The sequence below is a fragment of the Nyctereutes procyonoides genome, unplaced genomic scaffold, assembly GCF_905146905.1.
Source record: "Nyctereutes procyonoides isolate TBG_1078 unplaced genomic scaffold, NYPRO_anot_genome, whole genome shotgun sequence".
Taxonomy (NCBI): Eukaryota; Metazoa; Chordata; class Mammalia; order Carnivora; family Canidae; genus Nyctereutes; species Nyctereutes procyonoides.
In genome coordinates, this window is record NW_026575125.1 from 36317445 (window position 1) to 36339217 (window position 21773).

The 21773-nt window shown below is 37.8% G+C and overlaps 1 protein-coding gene across 8 annotated transcripts in view; it reads right to left on the minus strand.

The window, feature by feature from the left end:
* The window catches only part of CASK (calcium/calmodulin dependent serine protein kinase), a 348892-nt gene that overhangs the window by 217156 nt on the left and 109963 nt on the right, over positions 1-21773 (minus strand). For all 8 annotated transcript variants that reach the window (XM_055337533.1, XM_055337531.1, XM_055337539.1 and 5 more), the window contains exon 3: positions 6109-6214. In XM_055337533.1, coding sequence (XP_055193508.1) covers positions 6109-6214 — 106 coding nt within the window. The remainder of the gene's footprint in view (positions 1-6108; positions 6215-21773) is intronic.

The following is a 21773-nucleotide window of genomic DNA, read 5'->3' on the forward strand; positions in this document are numbered from 1 at the left end:
TAATATAGTGGTGAAGCCAGTCAAGAGAAATGTTTAATTTTTTTAAAAAAGTTTATGATGTAGAAGTTTTTTTCTTTTTTTTAAAAAATTAATTTTTTATTGGTGTTCAATTTACCAACATACAGAATAACACCCAGTGCTCATCCCGTCAAGTGTCCCCCTCAGTGCCTGTCACCCACTCACCCCACCCCCCGCCCTCCTCCCCTTCCACCACCCCTAGTTCGTTTCCCAGAGTTAGGAGTCTATGTTCTGTCTCCCTTTCTGATAAAGTTTTTTCTTTCAACTAGTATTTATCAAAGGTCTTCACAGGCACCCAGCTATATCCTCTCATATATCTTATTGCATTACCTTACATATCAAGTTTCTAATGTTTACTAGGACCAAGTGATACTTTCCAACCATTTCCTATTACCCAGCACTTAAGCAGGCATTCAATAAATATGTGATGAATGAATAGCAATTTTTATCATTATACATAAAAACAAAAAATGAAAATAGATCAGATTAGCTATAAAAACATGTACAGAGCTTCATATAATTTTAAATGCCAGAGTTCAGACTTTTCTTGCTTGATACGAAACAAATATACTTTCCCTTCCTTGGCATGTTTGCTAGTAAGTAGAAATCAGTTCTACTCTATCAGCATAAATGAATTCTACAAATATCCCCTTCTCCAAGCATAAACACCAGACCAAAAAGAAAAAAGAAATAAAATTAAAAAAATAAAAGAGCTATCAGTCTATTTACTTTGTGAGCTTCAAAAATACCACTAATATTATTTCAAAAGATACAAACTATTGTTTTCATGTCAGATATATTTTAAATCCATATTTAATTACTGTAAAAGTCTCCCCATGGTATATGTAATCATTCTACAATAAGGTAATTAAAATTCCTTGGCCAGCCAAATTAGGATTTACAGCTTAACTCAAGTATCAGACACTACTGAAGACAAGCCTGGATGTGTTACTTAGAAATAAACATTTAATTTGAATGGAGGGGGACACAACAACAGCCCATCTTCAAAACTGAACCTATATTTTTAAATATGTTTTAGCAAACTACTGCAGATAAATCCAAATTTAAGTGTGATCCCAAAGCAATGGATATAGTGCAAACACATGCAGATTTCTAACAAACTACTGTGAATGTTGGGGAAAATGACAACATAGTCTCTAAATAGTAATGCCCCTACTTTAAAGGTCAATCATCTCTTGACCTCCCATTTTGGGGCTAGCAGTTGTTGAAACTGAGTATCTAGGGGTGGTGCCTGGGTACAAGTTTGTTTGACAAGCTCTACTCAGAATTTTTCAATGTTACATTTTAAAATCTACTGCTTTAATATATTTGGGCTCTAAAATTCTGCTTCTGTGAGTCTCTGTATTTGAGTATACTTTAAACTTAAAACTGTTGTTTTTAAATTTTTAAAAAAGATTTTATTTATTTATTCATGAGAGACACAGAGAGAGAGGCAGAGACACAGGCAGAGGGAGAAGTGAAAGCCTTGCAGGGAGCCCGATGTGGTACTCAATCCTCGGACTGGGGATCATGACCTGAGTCTAAGGCAGACACTCAACCACTGAGCCAATCAGGCATCTCCAAAACCATTTGTAATTAAATGGGTATCAATTAGTTGGAAGAGTTTTCTAACAGAAGAAGCAACCAGAGCGGGCCATATAATTTCATGACTTCGGTTTAAGGGGGAAAAAAGGTAAAAAAAAAAGGGGGGGGGGGAGGGAGAGTTGGTTATACATAGTCTTTGGCAAAGGCAGATACGGATGCCATATCAAGAAACTCACTGATAATCTAAATATATTGTTTGGTCTAGCTTTTTCTACATCAGAATCATCAGAGCTGTTTCCAAGTAGCCAAAAATTGCAAAATCAACTGACCTTATTTCACTTGTTTTCCCTTTGTCTACTCTGTATTGGTGGCATGTCAGAAATCTGTGGAAAGGGTCTGGAGTATCAGGGATCATTACACTTACTGCCAGAAACATGGAATGAACTCTGGAGTAGCTTTGTCTATACTGCAACTGTACAGACAATCTCTTACCTAGCCAGTAGGTGGAAGCACACACAAACTTACTGCTTTGCTCTTTGAACCACAGGATCTTAAATCTTAAGAGTAAATTGGTCTTTTCTTTACTCATTTGTTTTAAACTCAGGAGATCAAAGAGAACACAAAAAACTGAACCAAGACAACTGTTGAGGTGAATTTATAAAAAATGATACAAAAGAACAATTTTAGATTCCTATTTTATTTCTGGTCCTTTTGAGAAAACTAAGTTATTTTAACTGTGGATTCATAATCCACTTCCAGATCGCCAGAGCTAATAAAATTAATTCTAAAGTTAGAAATAGATCTTTCAAAAATTGATGTTCAATCAGGGAAAACTGAACATCAACTGATTATGACCTAATACTAAGGAATGATTGTTCATTTTGCTAGGTATGATAATATTACAAATGGATCGACATCTATGTGTATCTATATATCAAGTCCTTCTTTATAAAGCCAAATAGGAATATCTATAGGTGAAGTGGTATCACTTTAGAAATCACCAGGAAAAAAGAAAAAACAGTAAAGGACACACAGAGCAAGGATGACAAAATGCTGATAACTCTTGAAGTTCAGTGACAGGTGCATTGAGGTTCATACTATTCTCGTTATTTGAAATCTTCCAAAAACAAAAAGTTATGAAAATTAAGTTATAAAGCCACATTCTTATGATTTGGGTTAACACTGAGATTAGGTGACAGGTAGATCTGCAACTTTAATGAAGTCTTACCTACATATACTGCCATTGAGGAATTATTTCAATCACTACTGAATCATACAAAAAGTTAGCTCTATAAAATCTCATATAATTTAGCAGGAGAGACTAAAACTAACCTGCTAAATCCCCTGGAAACAATACCTTCCAGTTGTAGAGTGCTTCATACCATTTTACAAAGTGAATTCACATCTAGCTCTGATAATCTTATGAAGATTTTAAAGGTTAAAAAACCCTGAGGCTCAGAGAAGCTAAAAGATGTGGTTGAAGTCACATAATTAGTAAAAGGGACAGAGCTGGAATACTAACCCAGCTTTATAACACCAAAGATCATTTTCTTTCTACCATACTGTCGCTTAGATTCCTTTAAACAAATAGCAAACATGATGACATTTAGGAGAATCTTAAAATTTTGCTTTCCATGCTCATTACTTGAGAGTATACAATAAAACTGGTTTTTACATTTTCTCAGTGAATAAAAATACAGATACAGACTTCTTGAATAAAGAATAAAATTAAATCAGAGAAAGTTTTTTTTTCAGAGAAAGTTTTTTAAAAAGACTTATAATATCTTAAAATTGGAAGGGACATTAAAGGCCCTCTCTAGTCCAAAATTAAACCCTTATCGTTAGCCTCCTTGGATGGGTCCAGCTTTAGCTTGAGCATTTCTAGTGAGGAATTGCATATGCTGTGAGACAGCCTGCTTCATTCACTGACTTAATCTAATTACTAAAGAGGCTTTCCTTGCTTAGAGGTGGAATCTACTCACTGCTTGTTGATTCCAGTTACAGCTCCTGACCCTACACTGGACAAACATATAATCCTCTTACATATGACACTCTTTTAAATAACTGAAGACTTCCATTATGTTCTACCATGGCCTTTGCTCTGAAGACTCCCTTGGCAGAAAAAGAAAATCAATGGATTCTTGAGTAACTAAAGCTTCCCAGTTTTTTCAACAGCTCTTCCATGGTCTTCAAACTGGGAGGTGGGTATCCCTGAGAGTACCCAAAGTCACTCCAGAACATAGAAGAATTAGGATCTTTTTAAGGCAACCATGTCCATTTCTTCATTTGCCATAATTTGATCTGTCTGAAAACAAGTCTATGGCCTGTTGAGTTTCCTTTCACATCTCCACTCATATGAGTCCACCTCAAAAGAAGAACTGCTTACCCACCCTGAAAAGCCTGCCTAGCTTTAGAGACAACTAGGGAATGCAAAGCTTCTAAGGGAGAGATCCTTGAGAGCAAAACAGAGCTTCAGAAAGAAAGAGGAGAGCCATCTTATTTCATCCAGACGTATATGCATGGCAAAGTCTTATCTATTTTAGAATTAAAAATCAATAGTAAGATGACTCATAGGGATGTCTATTAACACTTTAATTTTATTTGAAAAATGAAGGCAGATTTTTCTCTGAAAGTGAGTCTGATTTGGCTGACTGGCTTGACAGTGACGACTGGCTTTGCCATTTAGGTCACATAGCAGTCATTTTCCATAAATTTAATGAGGTAAAGGTGTCAATCTACCGTTTTGAAGAAAATACATTTAAAAGAATACACAAAACACTAAAAATTACAGCCTCACAATAGAAGTTTTAATAGATCAGCTCAAAAACATGTGAGGAGGTACTTGGTTTTCAAAGTTCTTTTTTTGCAGGTATGCCAACAAAAATTTTGAAGGCTCTGACTCTAAGAGCAAAAATTTTTTTAAAGATTTATTTATTTATTTATTTATTTATTTATTTATTATTATTTATTTATTCAGAGAGAGAGAGAGAGAGAGGCAGAGACACAGGCAGAGGGGGAGAAGCAGGCTCCATGCCGGAAGCCCGACGCGGTACTCGATCCCGGGTCCCCAGGATCACACCCTGGGCTGCAGGCGGCGCTAAACCGCTGCGCCACCAGGGCTGCCCTAAGAGCAAAATTTTATAGGCTCTTTTCCCCTCTGGTTATCCCTTTTGGGAAGCGTGCCAGTGTCCTGCTTACTATGAACACACTAGGGAGAACAGGGAGTGAGTATACAATACAGAGTGTGGGCTTGGTTCTAAGTACTATATACTTCTAATTATGTAGCCAAAGATCTCATTCAGGGCTTTTTAAAAGCTGTTGCAACAACTAACTTTCAAAACATTTACATCTTTTTCACATAAGCAGTTTCAACTAAGCTTATAGTGATCTTGCACTTATATAATTGAATGAGTGAGTCTGGATTATCTGGTCTTAAGTTTTCATCTTTTTCTGTTTCCGCTCCTTTGCTACAAACTTGTAAAATGCTTTGAAATTTTGACCTAGATATACGATGTATTAGTTAGCCTTCCATAGAGGGGTGTGAGGGGCACTTCTGCCATGGTTCCCAAGGATCACCAGTATCTCCTGGTGTTCATACCGTTATGTAATCCTCTCCCCCTTATGTGTGGGCTGGATCTGGGGACTTCTAACTAACAGAATATGGTAGAAGTGATGGTGTGTGATTTCTGAGATTAGGTTACGAGACTGACTTCCATATTGGAAAGGCCTGGTGACAAGGAACCTAGGGAAGTCTAGGCCAATGACTCACAGGAACTATGGCTCTCAGTTCAACAGGCTGTGGCCAACAGCCATGTGAGTGAGCTTGGAAGCAAATTCATCCCCAGTGGAGTCTTTTAAAATGATTCCAATCTGGGCCAATGCCTTGATCACCACCTTTGTAAAAGACCCTAATCAAAGTTACGGCTTAAAATTTTGAAGAGAATGCCATTCCATAAAGCTTTTATACAATCTCTTTGGACACAATCCTCCACTCAGCTACCCAGTTATACTGGGTAAACTACCCATTCATACTATCCTTAGCTCACATTTCTCCATCTTACTGACAAAAATTCTATGAGAAACATGTCAAGTAGCTTATTAAAATAAAATACTCTGTTGTTTACAGAGATTCCTTAACAAGCCAATATGGTGATTATATCAAAATAGGAAGTTAAGTTTGTTACTACTTGTTTTTAGTTGCCAGAGAGGCTTATTTACTACATGGAGACCTCTACTCCCATCCTACTTCCCTTTGACAAGACTCCTATGGTCAGAATTTTATATTTTGGGGCCTGCTATTCATCTGAACTCTCTCTATAGCCATTTCTCTGAAGTATAATAGAAATGAAGGTAACTAAATATGCCCAACTGTTGTTTCCTTAGCCATTGTGAAGCTTAAGATGAGATAATCCTTTTATTCTTGTTGCTTTTTTTAAACAGATGAGTGTACAACTATTATTAAATTTTAAGAGAAAAGTGTTAGCATTATCCCAAAGCAGCACTACTTAAAACTTTAACTCTTAAGAAAATAAAATGTACACTCACAATTCAAAAACCATGTAAAGCATTCCATCTGAGCTATATGTTTCCAATAACTCTACAATGTGGGGATGTTTCAGCATATGACAGATACTGGCTTCCCGCTTTAGATCTGCAAAACAAACACAGGACATACTTTGTTAAATAAGAACAAAAGACAATCAGAGTGAATGATGAATGAATGGATGTGGTCTATGGCAACATGAAGACTTCTCTAACTAAAGAGATGAAATCCCCCATTTAAACTAAGCTTAACTTTTTACCCTTTAAAAATCTTTGACAATATAACTTTTTCATATTTTTGCCAGTCTAAATCTCTCTCTATATTACAGTCAGTTCTTATTTTTATTTAAGTAATTAAGTTCTCTATCCAATGTGGGACCTAAGCTCAGGGCCCCTCAATTCAGAGATCAAGAACTGCATGCTCTACTGACTGAAGCAACCACACACCCCAGCTCTTATTAATTATAAGAAATGTAAATAACATGAATACTTTCCCCCAAACTCTTACAATCAAGTATCCAAATTTATAACTTTCTTGATCTGGTAATAAATAACTCAATTTTCTGTTTTGATTTGTACATTTTTTTCTTAGTTTTCCCTAAACTGGATAAGAATATGTTGTCTATTCTTTAGCCTAAAATCTAGCATTTAGACACCAGGGAAGTTACATGGAATAAAGGGCAAAAGAAAAAAATAGAATGATTTAAACAGTAAAGGCACTGGTCCCCTACCCCCAGCATCAAAGTCAGAAATTTATTTTACATCATCTATAAAATGTATTTGATAATTCAGGACACGACTCATCATGTTAACTTGAAGAACAAATTCAGACAATGTAGGTAAGACTATTGTGTAAGTTACAGAATACTACTTGGAAAATAACACTGTTCATATCATCATCATACAAACATATTTTAGGCATAGACTTGCCATGTCCACATGGTGCAAGATAGCTAAAGACTTCCTGTGTTAATAGTGCTGGAGTTTTACCTGTTTGCAGATGAATAAAATCCAATGTGACATTTTTATATTTGGAAGTAGAAGGCAAACAGGTAAAGAAGAACCAAGGCTGAGGATGTACCACACAAAGCAAAAGAGATAATGTTATCTCCTTTCTGATTTATTAATTCAACTTAGCCTTGTCAAGTAAGAGCTATTGCTGTAGGCTAAACCACAGTGGACTTACATAAGGGTAGACTGAGGAAAAGAATGAGTAATTTAGACACAAGAGAAGCCACCAGAAGAGGAAGACTCAGTAATATAATTTTAAGAAAGTCAAGGGAATAGAGGGAATTAAGGCATGAGTAGTTGGAGAAGGCTGAGAAAAGGCTGTAAGTCAGCCAGAAAAGACCATTAGCATTCTGGGCAAGATCAAGTTCTGTGAGAGGTCCGGTTTGAAGTTGGTATGCAGGAGACAATTATGTAATAACATTAAAATTTATCATGTTTCTCACTGGGCTAAGCACTTAATAGAGTCATTACCCTTGCTGTCCAACTACCCTATGAGGTAGGTACTTTACAAGTGAGGAAGCTGAGCCTTAGAAATGTGTTCAAGATCACACAGTTATCATGAGGGGTAGGTCTGAGCCCTGGCCTGTCCAGCTCCAAAGTTGGCAGTCCTTCCACGATGTCATGCCAGGTTCAGACATGATCAAATTAGAAGAATCTGGCTGTAGGAAAGGAATGGTAAAGTCAAAGAAGGTTTGGTTTTTCTGCTTTTGATGCTGTTTTAAAGGGAACACTGTGTTTGTAAATGGCAGTGATGAAAGGCCCATAGGATCTACAGTCGGAAAACTGGTGCTGGGTCTAATACCTGCCAGCTGATTGTTAGCCTCTACAAATGCCTTTGTACTGGAGATGAAATGGGTCAGGCCATAGGTGATGCAGGACCTGCAGAGTCTACTCAGTAGACTGCCCCCTGGCCTTCAGGGGGCAGTGGTAAGATTCCCATGAAAGAATGGCTGTGCGGGGGAGAGCAGGGGCCTGGGTGGCTCTTTTGGCTCAGGTCACGATCTCAAGGTTGTAAGATTGAGCTCCATGTCAGGTTCCACGCTCAGTGAAGAGTCTACTTGAGATTCTCTCTCCCCCTCTGCCCCTTCCCTAACTCATTCACACACTCTCTCCAAAATAAATTTTAAAAAAAGTGTGTGGAGGGAGTGTGCAGAATGCAGCACTGCAGGGTTCAAGGGCAGGATGGCTCAGTGTTCATGGGAAAGGAAAGAAAGGAAGAGGCACATGAAAAATGGTCTCCATCTCCAAAAGTGCTTGGAAAGGTCTTCCAGGAGAGAAGAGGTGTGAATAAGGTGTAGGTTTTGTGTGGAGAAGTCATAACTGAGAGGAAGGCTTTTGACAAGTGTGCTGGAAAGCCAGGCTGAAGCCAGGAGACATAAATCAGATACCTATGCAGGTTTTCTCTCTCCTCCTTCAAGAATGTTCTGCCTCCAGATTTTATGAAAAGCTCAGGAGTTTTATTACCCATTTTACCATTTATTTTTAATTTTGTCCCTTTCATGTAACTACAGTGTGTTTCAACTTCCACACTCACTTTGTCATGAGTTTGTACCAAAAGACTGCAGGTAGAAACGGATGCCCTAGGGACTCCTCTCCATCTGGGCTGCACATTTTTGCATGGCATACAACTGAACAATGCTCCTGGCCTGGTTTCTTATTATCTACCCACCCTCAAAATGAAGGCAGAATTGCTGGGGACCCTCCCTTCAAAGACTAAAGCAATGTAAACATCACTGGATCTGACATTTCAAAGACTATAAAACAGAAGACTGAACAACACAAAACTAACAACATAAAAATCTATTTGAAATTATAAGGGTAATGATGCAAAAGATGGTTTACATCTGGGATAATTATGGCACCATTTTCCATAATTCAAATATCGATTCAATGGGTATATTAAATAGCCCAAATGGGAAAATCATGGTTTGAAAAACACAAATGCATTATATAAGCATTCAAACTATAGATTCCAGGGACATCTGGGTGGCTCAGTGGTTGAGCGTCTGCCTTTGGCTCAGGGCGTGATCCGAGGATCTGGGATCGAGTCCCACATCGGGTTCCCCGCAGGGAGCCTGCTTCTCCCTCTGCCTGTGTCTCTGCCTCTCTCTCTGTGTGTCTCTTGTGAATAAATAAATAAATCTTAAAAAAAAAAACAAAAACAAACTATAGATTCCAGGAAATTAAGTGCAGAATGATTGTTTTTAGATGTGTATGTGAATTAAAGATATATTTATTAAGTGCGATTAGTTCCTCCTGATATAGCAAACTAAAAATAGCATTTTCCTACCAATCAATTCATGAGGCAGAATAGCAAGGAATTCAAAAGTAGGTGATGATTTGAAGTTGTGATTAACTGCTTTCAGATACTAGCACAGAACATTCCTGTGAGTGCCCTGACAAAGTTACCATTGCTGTTTTAAAACTGCTACTTTGTCCATAATAACTGGTAATTCCCCCCACTCTTCCTGTATTTTTTCAATTTGTAATCTCTTGGGGAAATTTAAAAAATAATCTATTTCTACATTTAGTCCTCTTATACTTCACTGTGTGCCTATAATAGTCCATTTATTTCCCTTTAAAAGGGGACACTAATAATACAGAAAGTACTATTTAATTTTCTGACAGTAATTGGAGAAACAGTTAAATTAAACCAATCCGCTATATGGTTTAAGTACCACCACCACCACTACCAGTTTCCTAAGAAGTCTGGGCATCCAACAGTAAAGCAAACGCCCTGCAGGCTCGACCTCTCTAGTCTGTTCCTCAAGTAAGGGAGAGTTAAGTAAACTGTTTCAGGTGGTCTGTTTTAAAAGTTTCCAGGGGTGGGAGGGTGTCTGGCTGTCTCTTGGTGAAGGATGTGACTGACTCTCGATCTTTGGTTGTGAGTTCAAGCCCCTGTCAGGTATAGAGATTATTTAAAAGTAAGATCTTGAAAAAATAAAGTTTCCTGGAAAGTATTTATCATTAATTCTACTAGTTGTTCTTGTGATAGGAGAATTCTTCATATTGTCTTTTAAAAGTTGGATGCTGGGCTGCCTGGGTGGTTCAGTGGTTGAACGTCTTCCTTTGACTCGGGGTGTGATCCTGGAGTCCCGGAGACAAGTCCCAGATCCTGCTCCCTGCGCTTCTCCCTCTGCCTATGTCTCTGCCTCTCTCTCTGTGTCTCTCATGAAAAAATAAAATCTTTTTAAAAAATGTTTTTATTTAAATTCAATTTGCCAACATGTGGTATAACACCCAGTGCTCATCCCATCACATGCCCTCCTTAGAATAAATAAAATCTTAAAAAAAAAGAGTTGGGTGCCACTTTCAGAGTACCACAGTTCTGCAAGTTAATTTGGCCATGGGTCAAAAATAATTTGGGTATTTACAAACAGAATCGAAAAAACAATTTCTGACATTCTTAGCTTTTCTTTTTCTTTTATTTATTTATTCATGAGAGACGGGGGGGGGGTACAGATATAGGCAGAGGGAGAAGCCAGCTCCCTGCAAGAAGCCCGATGCAGGACTCAATCCCGGACCCTGGGATCATGGCCTGAGCTGAAGGCAGACTTTCAACCGCTGAGCCACTCAGGCATCCCCATTCTTAGCTTTTGAGTAGCAGTCTTGACCTTGATAATCTGAACTTAAGAAGGCCTAAATTTAAGAGTTACTTTGTATAGTTATTCTTTAGATCAGCACTGTCCAGCAGAAATATAATGTGACACATACACAATTTTACATTTTTCAGTAGCCACATTAAAAATTAAAAAGAAACAGGTGAAATTTATTTTAATGACATTTTATGCAATCTAATATACCCAAGGTATTATTTCAACATACAATCATATTAAAAATTATTAAGTATGTTTCCTTTCTGTACTAAGTCTTTGAGGTCCAGTTGTGTTTTACATTTGGACTGGCCATATTTGAGAGGCTCATAGCCACAACAGGGCTAGTGGCAACCAAAGTGAAACAGTGTAGCTCTAAATAAACTGACTTTAATTCTCACCCTCTCTCAATTGTGAGTTCTCCTGCATTTCCTATACAGATATTTGTAAAGTCATCCAGTGATTCAAAAAAAGGTTCTAAACTCAGAAGATGTGTTTTTAAAAAAACGTTTCCATAGAAGGCAATTCTACTTTTAATAATCCAAATCTCTCTCTTAACAACTGAAGCCTGGAATTTCTTCCCTATTGTTAATTTAAGTCTTCATTTGGTGGTTTTAAATTATTTCATCTACCAAACACAAAAACAGTGATCAGCACCTACTGTACTGTACTGTCCTTTGTACTCTTCCAAATTTATTGAATGACCTTAGACTATGCAGTGCAACATTTGAGAGTTTAAGTGCCCCCCTATAAATCCTTGTTTAATAATTATAGTAACACTTTGAAATAAATATATCTATTCCCATTTTATTGAGGAGGAAACTGAGGTCCTGGGTTCAGTAAGATGAAGAAATTGTTGAAATCACACAAATAGTAAGTAAAGGAAAAGCAGGACTAATAATGAAAGTCCAGAGGTCTTTATACCACACTACAATGGCTCCTGGGGCTGTATGGTTTTCACATGTGCCCTTGAGATCCAATCACACAACAATGCTAATGTACTAACTATAACCTGGGTGACAAGTCTTCAAGACTGCTACAGAACCAGTTCATGTCAGCTTGCACGGTCACCAATGATGATTATAAACTAGACACTGCTCTTTTCCTGGCAAATGCATATTGTCATTTATTTCCAATTTCCGAGTTGTGTTAGAAACTTGATAGTTAGCAAAATTTACTAAGATCTGACCCCGGGCTCCAAATGCACATAAAGAATTTTCTAATCTAGTCATAGAAATAATTAGGGCAAGTATTAATGTATTCAGTCAAATTGATATTAATAACAAAATAAGTAAATGAAAGTCATTATTGACTCATTTTTTCCTTGGTGTACTGAAGTTAATGACCGTATGATATTTCAAAAAGGGAATTTGAACAAAATCTTGGAAGGATTATAGAAACAAAGTCAAATTCTATTGCTGAGTTCAACCTTTATATAATAACCAACTCTAAGACTAAAGATCCCAGCTGCCTTTGGCAATAATTCAGGTCAGACTGGCTTTAATGAAACTATCTTCCTATAAATCAGGAAAGTTGACCTTCTCAACCAGTGGATGACCAGAGGCCCACACAGGCCCACACACCAATCTGGGTTAACTGCAAACTCATTATTTCTTTGATCTTTTACACATTTTACCACCACCCTATACATTTTTTAATCTTTTTTTACAAAGAAAAATCAAAGCTTCTAATATCTGAATTCTTGCCCATATTTTTTTGATCCTATGGTCTAAAAATCTTAACTCTCAGGTGATAAAGAAAGGAGGCAGCATACCATTAATTGAGAATATTTGATTGATAGAAAATTTTTTCTTAAATAGGCAAAAGTATTAGAAATCAATGTTAATTGCATTAACCATTTACAAATCACTGGGGTTTTGGTAATATATTTCTTCAAGTATTTTCAGTTCTGATAAATACATTAAAGCAGCCTGCCCAGCTGACTTCAATATTTATTTATTTAATTTTTAAAAATATTTTATTTATTTATTCATGAGAGACACAGAGAGAGAGAGAGAGGCAGAGACATAGGTAGAGGGAGAATCAGGCTCCCCACAAGGGAGCCTGATGTGGGACTCGATCCCAGCACCCCAGGATCACACCCTGAGCTGAAGGCAAGACGCTCAACCACTGAGTCACCCAGGCATCCCGAATTCCAAATTTAAATTGAATTCGGCCCTGTATTTATAAACAACTAACAGCTGTAAAGTAGGCTAATGCCAATTATTCTGAGAACTACTTGTCTTCCTTCTCTTCACTAGAATGAGTTTGGCAAATAATCATCTGAAGTGCCATCCATTTTCTAGGGACTTCCATTTAAAAAAATTTCAGGTCATTCCTAATTAATACTGAAGTACTATAAATCACTGAACTTACTAATTAGATATTAATAAAGCTTACAGGTGGCCAATTCAATGATCTTTACCAATATTTATCTTCTGAAATGTTAAAATCCTGAAAGAAGATCATTTGCTTAAAAGCCATTTGTGTGTAAGAACCAACCTTAGGTTAAACAGAAACCAAATTCTTTGTCCCCCTAGAAGATATAACTGAATCTTCTATTCAAGCAGTTACTCAACCATGGATTTGGTGAAAATCTGTTTTGCACTCAGCTAGTAAGATGTTCACTATATGAATAAAAGGAAAAGGCAGAGGTTACTGAAATCCAAACCAAATAAACTTCCAGTAATAGAGCTTTTCTCAAGTAAATAAATGGCCATTCTTAAGATATTTTGTAAATGACAAAGATAGAAAATACAATATTTTAAACATTTATAGAAGGTACAATTTCTCTGTTGCTGTTTACACTTGGGAAATGTAAACCAAAAAGCTCTGCAAAAAAGGTGGTAAGATGGGGCATTTTACTATTATAAAAACCAGACACCTATTAAAAATAGTACTCCTAGTTTTATAAATGAAAATTAGAGAAATGCCAGTTTATGCCTCACTTACTTTTCAAGATTAAAGCCTTAAAAAAACATACCTGTTAGGAGCACAAAGGAATTTTGTGGAATGAGAGTGTATACATTTGTTAAAAGTCACTGGACTGAACACTTAAATGGGTTCATTTTATGGAGTGTAAATTTTTATTCAATAATGTTTACAAAGAAAGTTACTGCAGTAAGACTGGAATGCAACTGACATGTCTCAGTTAAAGGAGGTCATCCACATATCTGTATTTTATACTCCTAATTGTGTTACCTATCATTGCCTTCTATTTTTATTTACTTAGTGATAGCTGAGGAGTTCAACAAGCATATGTGCCAGGATAGGCTTCCTTACTACCCAGGTCCCCCCCCCATACCTCCTTCCTCCAGGATAGGACCAGCCCAGGAAACACTGCCAGCAAGACCAAACATTTCCCCAGAAAGCAATTTGCAGTCTGTACTAATATATAAATAAAAGAATTACTGAGGCCAAGATTCTCTGCGGCATAGTGAATTTGTTATCAGTTTTATTTTTTTAAATGAGTTTCCCCATCCAGCAGAATCCTTTTATCAATACGTCTCATAAAAATAATAAAACACCAAATTTTATAGTAAAAGAATAAGTACTGATGTATGTACTCATTGTGAAAAGGATCAATAAAAACAATAAGCTGTTTTGATAAAGAACAATTTGCAATCAGGTATTATGGAGAGCCCTATGGATTCACAGCCTCAACCACCAAATTATTTCTTTATTTTATTTTGTTGGGCCACTACCAAAATCCAGATTTCTATGAATAGCTTCAAATGGCTAATAGGTGTATGTAATTTAAGTAGCTTGCCTTATAGTCTTAATTTTTTAAAAAAACTAATGAAGAAGCTTAAAAGTGTAGTAGAAATTTTTTGTTTCAAAGTGGAATCACTGGACTGTGGTTGAAAGTGGCAGCAGGGAGAGGATGCTTTTTGTACACAGTGAAATTTTGGACTAAGGGAAACACAGGTAGTTCCGAAAAGGCCATATTTCTCCTCCTTAAAATAAAAAAAGTAAATTAATACACTGCTTTACCCTTATAACAATCTATCTTCATTTAATCTTTCCTACAAAACCATGACATAGCATAGTTAAGTAGCTGAAAATGTGGCAGCTATCTAGATCAGAAATTTTTAACTAATTTAGGATCAAAGACTATTTTATAAATCTGTTAATGTGATGGGTATTCTGCCCCAAAAGGTTTTGCAGTAAGATTTAAGGGAAGCACAAAAGCCTAAGAGACGGACCTACATACTGAAGTCCAAGGATTACATGACAGGCCATCATGTAACCCAGCTTCTAAAGGCCACAAAGAGTACTATTGAAACTAGAAAGCCATAGAAGTTGGTGCCTCCTTACAATGGGCAGTACTGAGGATAGTGGGATAATAAGGGGCACAATTGGAGGATAACCATTACTAGACAAAAAAACCTAAGTAATATCCCCCATATCATTTTAGCCTCTGCTTCAAACCTAGTACTTTAATCTGTGAAATGCATGAAGCCACCACAAAGTGTAGTTTTGTTTTTTTTTTTTTATTTACAGAAAGTTCCCTTGGATTCCATGTGGTCCAATTTCCTATCTTAATATCAAAACAATATAAATTCTTTATTAATTAGAGTATGTTTACACACACAAAATAAATATATCTTGTATATTTATGCTAAGTGTTTTCCCCATTTGTTGTAGGCTGAATGCCAGGATAAGTATTTCCTTACTCTCTAAAGAATGTACATTTATAATCAACCTGCCTTCCTTGGCTTTTTTCTTAATAGCTCTTTTGTCATTTCATCAAATTTGGACTGGGTAAAACCTAAGTTCCCTTAGAAATTGAGATGGAGGCAGAGGCTTCTAGCATCTGAAATTGAGATGGAGGCAGAGGCTTCTAGCATCTGATTCACACACAGCTGAGTGCAATCCTGGCAAAGGAGGATGTTCAGAGCCAGTAAGAACAAGTAGAAGGAAATCAGGCAGGGCCTTAAACCCTCTTCATTTAAGAATCCATTTGGCACTTAGTAGTAACAAGAGACCTAATTCAGGTCTCAATATTATGGGAAACAAAAACAATCAAGATCTTATTTAGGTCATTCGACATAATGGTTTATTTCATACAAGTGACTTTTCCAGAAGGGTACCAACTCATCCTGGTTTGCCTGGGACTTTCCAGTTGTAGCATTAAGAACCTGCCCTCCTATATCCTGAGAACCTGCCCTCAATCCCAGGCAAACTGAGATGGTTGGTCACCCTATTTCCACAGATCTGGCACTTATCCTTCCAAATGCTAACACTCTTCTACTAGGAGGCAGTTAGAGCAACAGATGTGTAGTCAAAAGGCTTATCTTTTTTTTGGGGGGGGGGATAGAGAAAGAGCAAGCAAGAGAGCGTGAGCACTTGTGTGCATGAGCAGGGGAAGGAGCAGAGGGAGAGAGAGAATCTTAGGTAGACTCCACGCTCATCACAGAGCCCAATGTGGGGCTTGATCTCACGACCCTGAGATCATGATCTGAGCTGAAATCAAGAGTTGGATGCTTAACTGACTGAGCCACCCAGGCACCCCCAAAAGGCCTATCTTTAAATCTTGTCTCTATCACTTAATAGCTGCATAACCTTGAATATTAGTTTCCTTATCTATAAAATCCAAAGAGTAAGAGAATAGCTCTCATACTGAATTGAAGTTAGCTCTGGATGGCTAATAAAGTATGTGGAAGTGCTTGCCATGGTGAGCATGTGCACAATAAGTTCTGTTTCCTTTCCCTGTGACCATCTTTGGTTGAAACAATTCTTTCCTACCTTTACTGAATGTCAGTCAAACCAAATTTGATTACAAAAAGTTGGCAGTGTGAATATGCAATTACTAAACCACAGCACCACACAGTTCTAAACTTACTTTTACTTTGCAGTTTTTTATCTATAATTTTTTGGGACAGTCGTGTAATATAACTTGTACAGAACTGAATCTGTACTTGACCATAGGATAACTTGGGAAAATAAATAAAATACAGGTATACAAAGTATCTAAAGATGACACTGGTAAAAAAAAAAAAGTGAAGCAGAATCCACACAGCTAGCTACATGTGTGTGGCCTACTGACTACACAGCATCATTATTCTTCCAGACAGCCCTTGGACTCATCCTCGCATCAACTACTACCTCTCATCCACTTCTGAAATGCAGCTGCCAAAACCTGTTCATTCTATTTCTGCAACACCTGTCAAAATGATCTGCCCCTTCCTGCACTTACCCTAGTTTCAGCCCCCATGGATTCTTGTCTGGGTCTTTTAATGGGTTTCTTTGCTTCTAGTTCCTTCTTTTCCTTTTACTCATGAAATTGTCATCATAGTTTTAGTCTAAAACAGGTATTATCACATCACTCCAAAAACCTTCATTGCTTTGCATTCCATACACCACAACATTACAATCCCTCAGTTTGGCTTTGGAAACATTCTAAAAATGATTTTAAGTCCAGCAGCTTAACAGGGTTCACAGAGCTATTTAGCACATAATTGAAAAAGGAACCAAGTTCTCTTGCTTTTTAGTCAGGTAAGTTAGGTTTGCTTCTTTCTTTCTTTGGATGTACACGTACTACATTCCTTTCCAGCTTCATCCACATCCTCCCTGACACTCCTGTCCTGAATTACCTGCAGTATCTGCAACCCACCCCACTTTTCACCCATGCCTCTATGCTCTTAAAAATGCTGTTTCCTCTGTTTGACACTCCATGTGCTTCCTTCTCTGCTAGTAACCCCCGACTCACTCAACAAAATTTTACTCACACTTTGCCTCAATGTTCTCCTTGACAATCTCCCCAGCTGACGCAGGCATATCCTGCTGTGATCTAACAACATTTTCCCCACCCCCATCCAGACCTGAGTATCTCATTTGCCCAACTGTACTACTGTTGGTGATTCTCATTCTTGCCAACTCTGCTAGAAGGCAGTGCCAAACACGCAGAACTCCACTTGACCAATGTCTATTACATCTTCCGTCTCACATCAAAGTACATGTATCATGGAGTCAGTGTCAGAAATGGGAAAGACAGTAAGAGAACTATTGTCATGTGCACCTATCTTCACATTTTACTCATAAGAAAAATGAGCTCCTAGAAAAAGCAAGTGATATGCCCAGTCACACAGCTAGTTCACTGCACAACTGGAAGATGAACTCAGCCTCTGGCTCCCAACATGCAATCTTTCTGCTGCCCTATAACTTATTGGAAGAATACTTTTAAAATGTCCAAAATTTGAGGCAATCTACTCTAGGTAGTACCTCCACACTGATTAAAAACTGTTTTCAGAGTATGACCCAAAGCAAATGAAATCTATGTGTGGATAACTGGGTGCTAATGTTACTCTGTATAGTGTATTACCATGACTTCCAATGGAAAACTTCAAGGTACTCTCACCATTAAATGCACTAGCTTTACACAAATGTAATAGATGCCTAACATTTCTATGTCACTGCATAGTGTATATACTAGAATTTCATTAGGTTAAATGATCACAACTCCAAAAGAAGTGTAGAAAAAAGATCGAATTTTTTACTCTTGTGAGAAATAGAGGAACTAGAGGATGACACCAGAGATCATATTAAAGCTATTTACATAAATAATATCACCAAGATCTCTGGCTATAGACAGTATTATTAGTCTTGATAATACAAAAATAAGGTGATTATTTGCCCTTGACATGTCTAACAAAAATACCTGATGAGTACTTTGAGTCAGGCTCAGTTTGAGACCTGTCAATTTATTCAACCCACAGAACAACCCGAAGAGGCAGATGATAGCCATTTTACATATGAAGCAGCTGAAGCAAGAGCAGTTAAGAAACTCACCACCAGAACTCACCTGCAGAGCAAGGATTTGAACCCAGTCAGTTTTGCCGCAGTACCTATGCTCTTCACACTCCCCTATGCTGCTTCTTAGGTCTACAACTACTCAATTCTGAAGATAAACTTGATAGGTAAGCTATTTCTCAAAGCTTAAATGTAAGGCCTTGATTAAAGTAAAATGCGATCAGAGCAAATTTTCAGTAATAAGATAATAATACTTTTTAAAAAAATCTTAGTTTAGTCCTTTCAATTCAAGTCATCAGATTATACTTTTGAAACACTACTTTGCTATTATGTGCAGAATCATTACAAATATAATGACTGGGCAGGGCTTCTGGTATGGATGTGTAAGGAAACCTTGCCCCCTACAGAGAGATATATTTAGCTGGTCAAAATTAACGACCAAAGTCTCTGGAGATTGATCAAAGGGTTTATAATAAATTGAGAAACACTTATTCAATAAAATCCACAGACACTAAGAAGCTGTGACATTCAGGATAAGGATAGTACCTGTGCCCTTGCAACTCTGACTTGTGTTGGAACTGTTCTAAGGTGCCCAGCAGCTGTGTGGCAGGATCAGCTCCTTGAAGTGGAAGAGTTATTTGGGATGAATTTTGCAGCTGGTGAACATTGGTAGATCCCAATCCCATTTTGTACAGCTCCAGGCTATGGAAGGCATATATTGAGTGGCTGGTAGAAACCAGATGGCAGCACCCATTCCCCAATGCCCACCTCTAGCTAAGTACAGATTATCCAGATGGGGCAGCTGTAATCCCACTGTTCTGTGCTGCAAGAGAGCTATAGAGTTGGGCTTGGCAGCTAAGTGGTAGCTCCTATCTCCTTCAACTTCCTAAGTGGAAGGCCTTGTCCAAGTACATTTAGCACCTGGTGAACACTGGCAGATGTCATCATGCCTAACTGAGTGTGAAAGATCCATACTGAATGCTAACAGCAGCCAGGAGGGGGCACCAGTTCATGCCTTATCCCTCCTACACACAAAGACCTGCTCTATAGGGAGGATCTGGGAGGAACAACTAGTGAGGAATGAATTCCCCGTTCCTCCAGCTCCTGTTCCACAATACAGAGATTCTACTTAGAGGAGAATGTAGCAAACTTAACAGACTAACAAACCCTGCCCCTGATGAGGGGCTAGACTTTAACTGCATTAGCCTATGAAGCAATTTATACCATAAGGCATTGTTGAAAATAGTATCAGCTAGCAATTAGTACAGGGTGATACCAATAGAAGTAGATCATCTTAATGGGAAACCAGGGAGAAGAGACAAAGAGAGCCCAGGTAAAGCCACAGTCATTTTTGACGGTCAGTAAGGTTGTGGTCATGCCCTAGTCCGCTGGAGAGAGACATCAGAGGTTACTGTGAGCTAGCCCAGCAAATCACTAAACAAATAAGCAAACAAGAACAAGCCCTGAAGTATGGGAGAGGGGTCAATATCCAGGGCAGCTATGACAGAAAATTAGGATACATTAAAAAAAAAAAAAACAGCAAAGTGTAACACACAGGTTTAAAAAAGTACAGAAAATAGAAACTGCTTTTGAGGGGGCCAAGATGTTGGACTTGGCAGGAAAGATTTTAAAGAAGCTATTAGAAATGTATTCAGAGAAATAAAGGAAATTCATGCTTAAAGAATTAAAGAAAGTGTGACAAAATCTCAAATAGAGAATATCAGTAAGAGAATTATAGAAAAGAGCAAAATGTATATTCTGGGGTTAAAAGTACAATAACCAGGATGAAAAATTTATTAGAAAGGCTCAAAAATAGAATTGAACTGACAAAAGGATCACCAAACTTGAAGATTGGTTGACAGAGATGATGTAATATGAAGAACACAGAGGAAAAAAAAGAAGCATGAACAGAGCTTCAGAGAAATGTGGGACACCAATTAACACACTGACATATGTATAATGGGAGTAGCATAAGAATAAAAGAGAGAAAAAAGAGCTGAAAAAAGTACACTGATATAAATAAATGGGTGGTGGTCGGGACAGGGTTGGAGACAGACAAACCTCTCACATAGAAGATATTCAAATACCAATCAGGTTATCTGATTCTATTCTTTAAGGCTTCATGAATCTTTCTTTTTTTTGGGGGGGGGGGAGGGGGGGTCTATCCCAAATGCCACCTAGGAATTAGTTAAGGCCATCATTTATCTTGTTCATATTATGGCAAAACCCCTCAAATTTCATCCTCATAACTATGGTCAAGGAGTTCTTTTCTAAAATGAAAAGTCAATCATGTCTTACTATATTTTCCCACACTCAAACCCTATCCCCCTAGACGTGGCTTATTGGTCCATTTGGAGCTTTTCAGAATCACTACAGTACTTATTTTTAAAAATAGCCTCCTGGTCCACACCCCAGACCTACTAGATTGGACTGAGGAAGGGGCCCAAAGATCAATCAGTGCTTTAAATAACCACCACTCTCACCCGCTCTCCTACAATTCTGCATAATAAAGAATGAGATACACAGTGAACTGGCCCCTGCTAGGGTCTGCATCCTTAGCTATTGTTGCTCCCAGAAAGTTCCAAATGATGATCATTATGTGACCAGAGATGGCTATATTGTAGGAGAGGGTAATCATATTCATACAATATGTAATGCATATGATTTAGAGAATCATAATTCAAATGTCTGAATAAGTAAACCAATAATTCCACTTAAACATGGTGGCCTAAATGCATGCAGGTCTTTGCTACTCTTGAAGCCCAAGTAATACGTCAGCAAGGCATTAAAAAGGCACAGACCGACAAAGATAAAGAGTCTGAGAAGAGGCAGCAACAACACTAGATAAACAAAATCTTGGATGGTAGAAATTAATGGGCAAAGCTAGCAGATCAGTGAAAGCTGAAATTCAAACGTGGGAGCCATTAAGATGAGAGACTCTCAATCTCTGACCATGGGGATTGCAAACAATTAACAATCCCAAGTGCAGCTCTAGGAATCCATCACTGTGATCCCACCAACACCATACTTTTCACAGACTACTCTCAGCCAGTGATTAAGCGACAGGAATACTAAAGCAGGCTTGTCTCTATGAGACGTGGGACTTGGATGGCCAACACTGGCTCAAGGACTCCCAATAGGCCTCACCAAAATGTTCTTAGAACTGCACTTTAGTCTAAGATTTTTCTTGCCCTTTCTCCTCCAAAAAAGTCAGACCTTTGTAACCTGTGATGGCTCTCCCAGCCTCCTCTGGTTCCTTCCCCTTCTGTTTTCGCCCAAAGGTAGTTTCCCAATTTCTTGCACATCTAATCC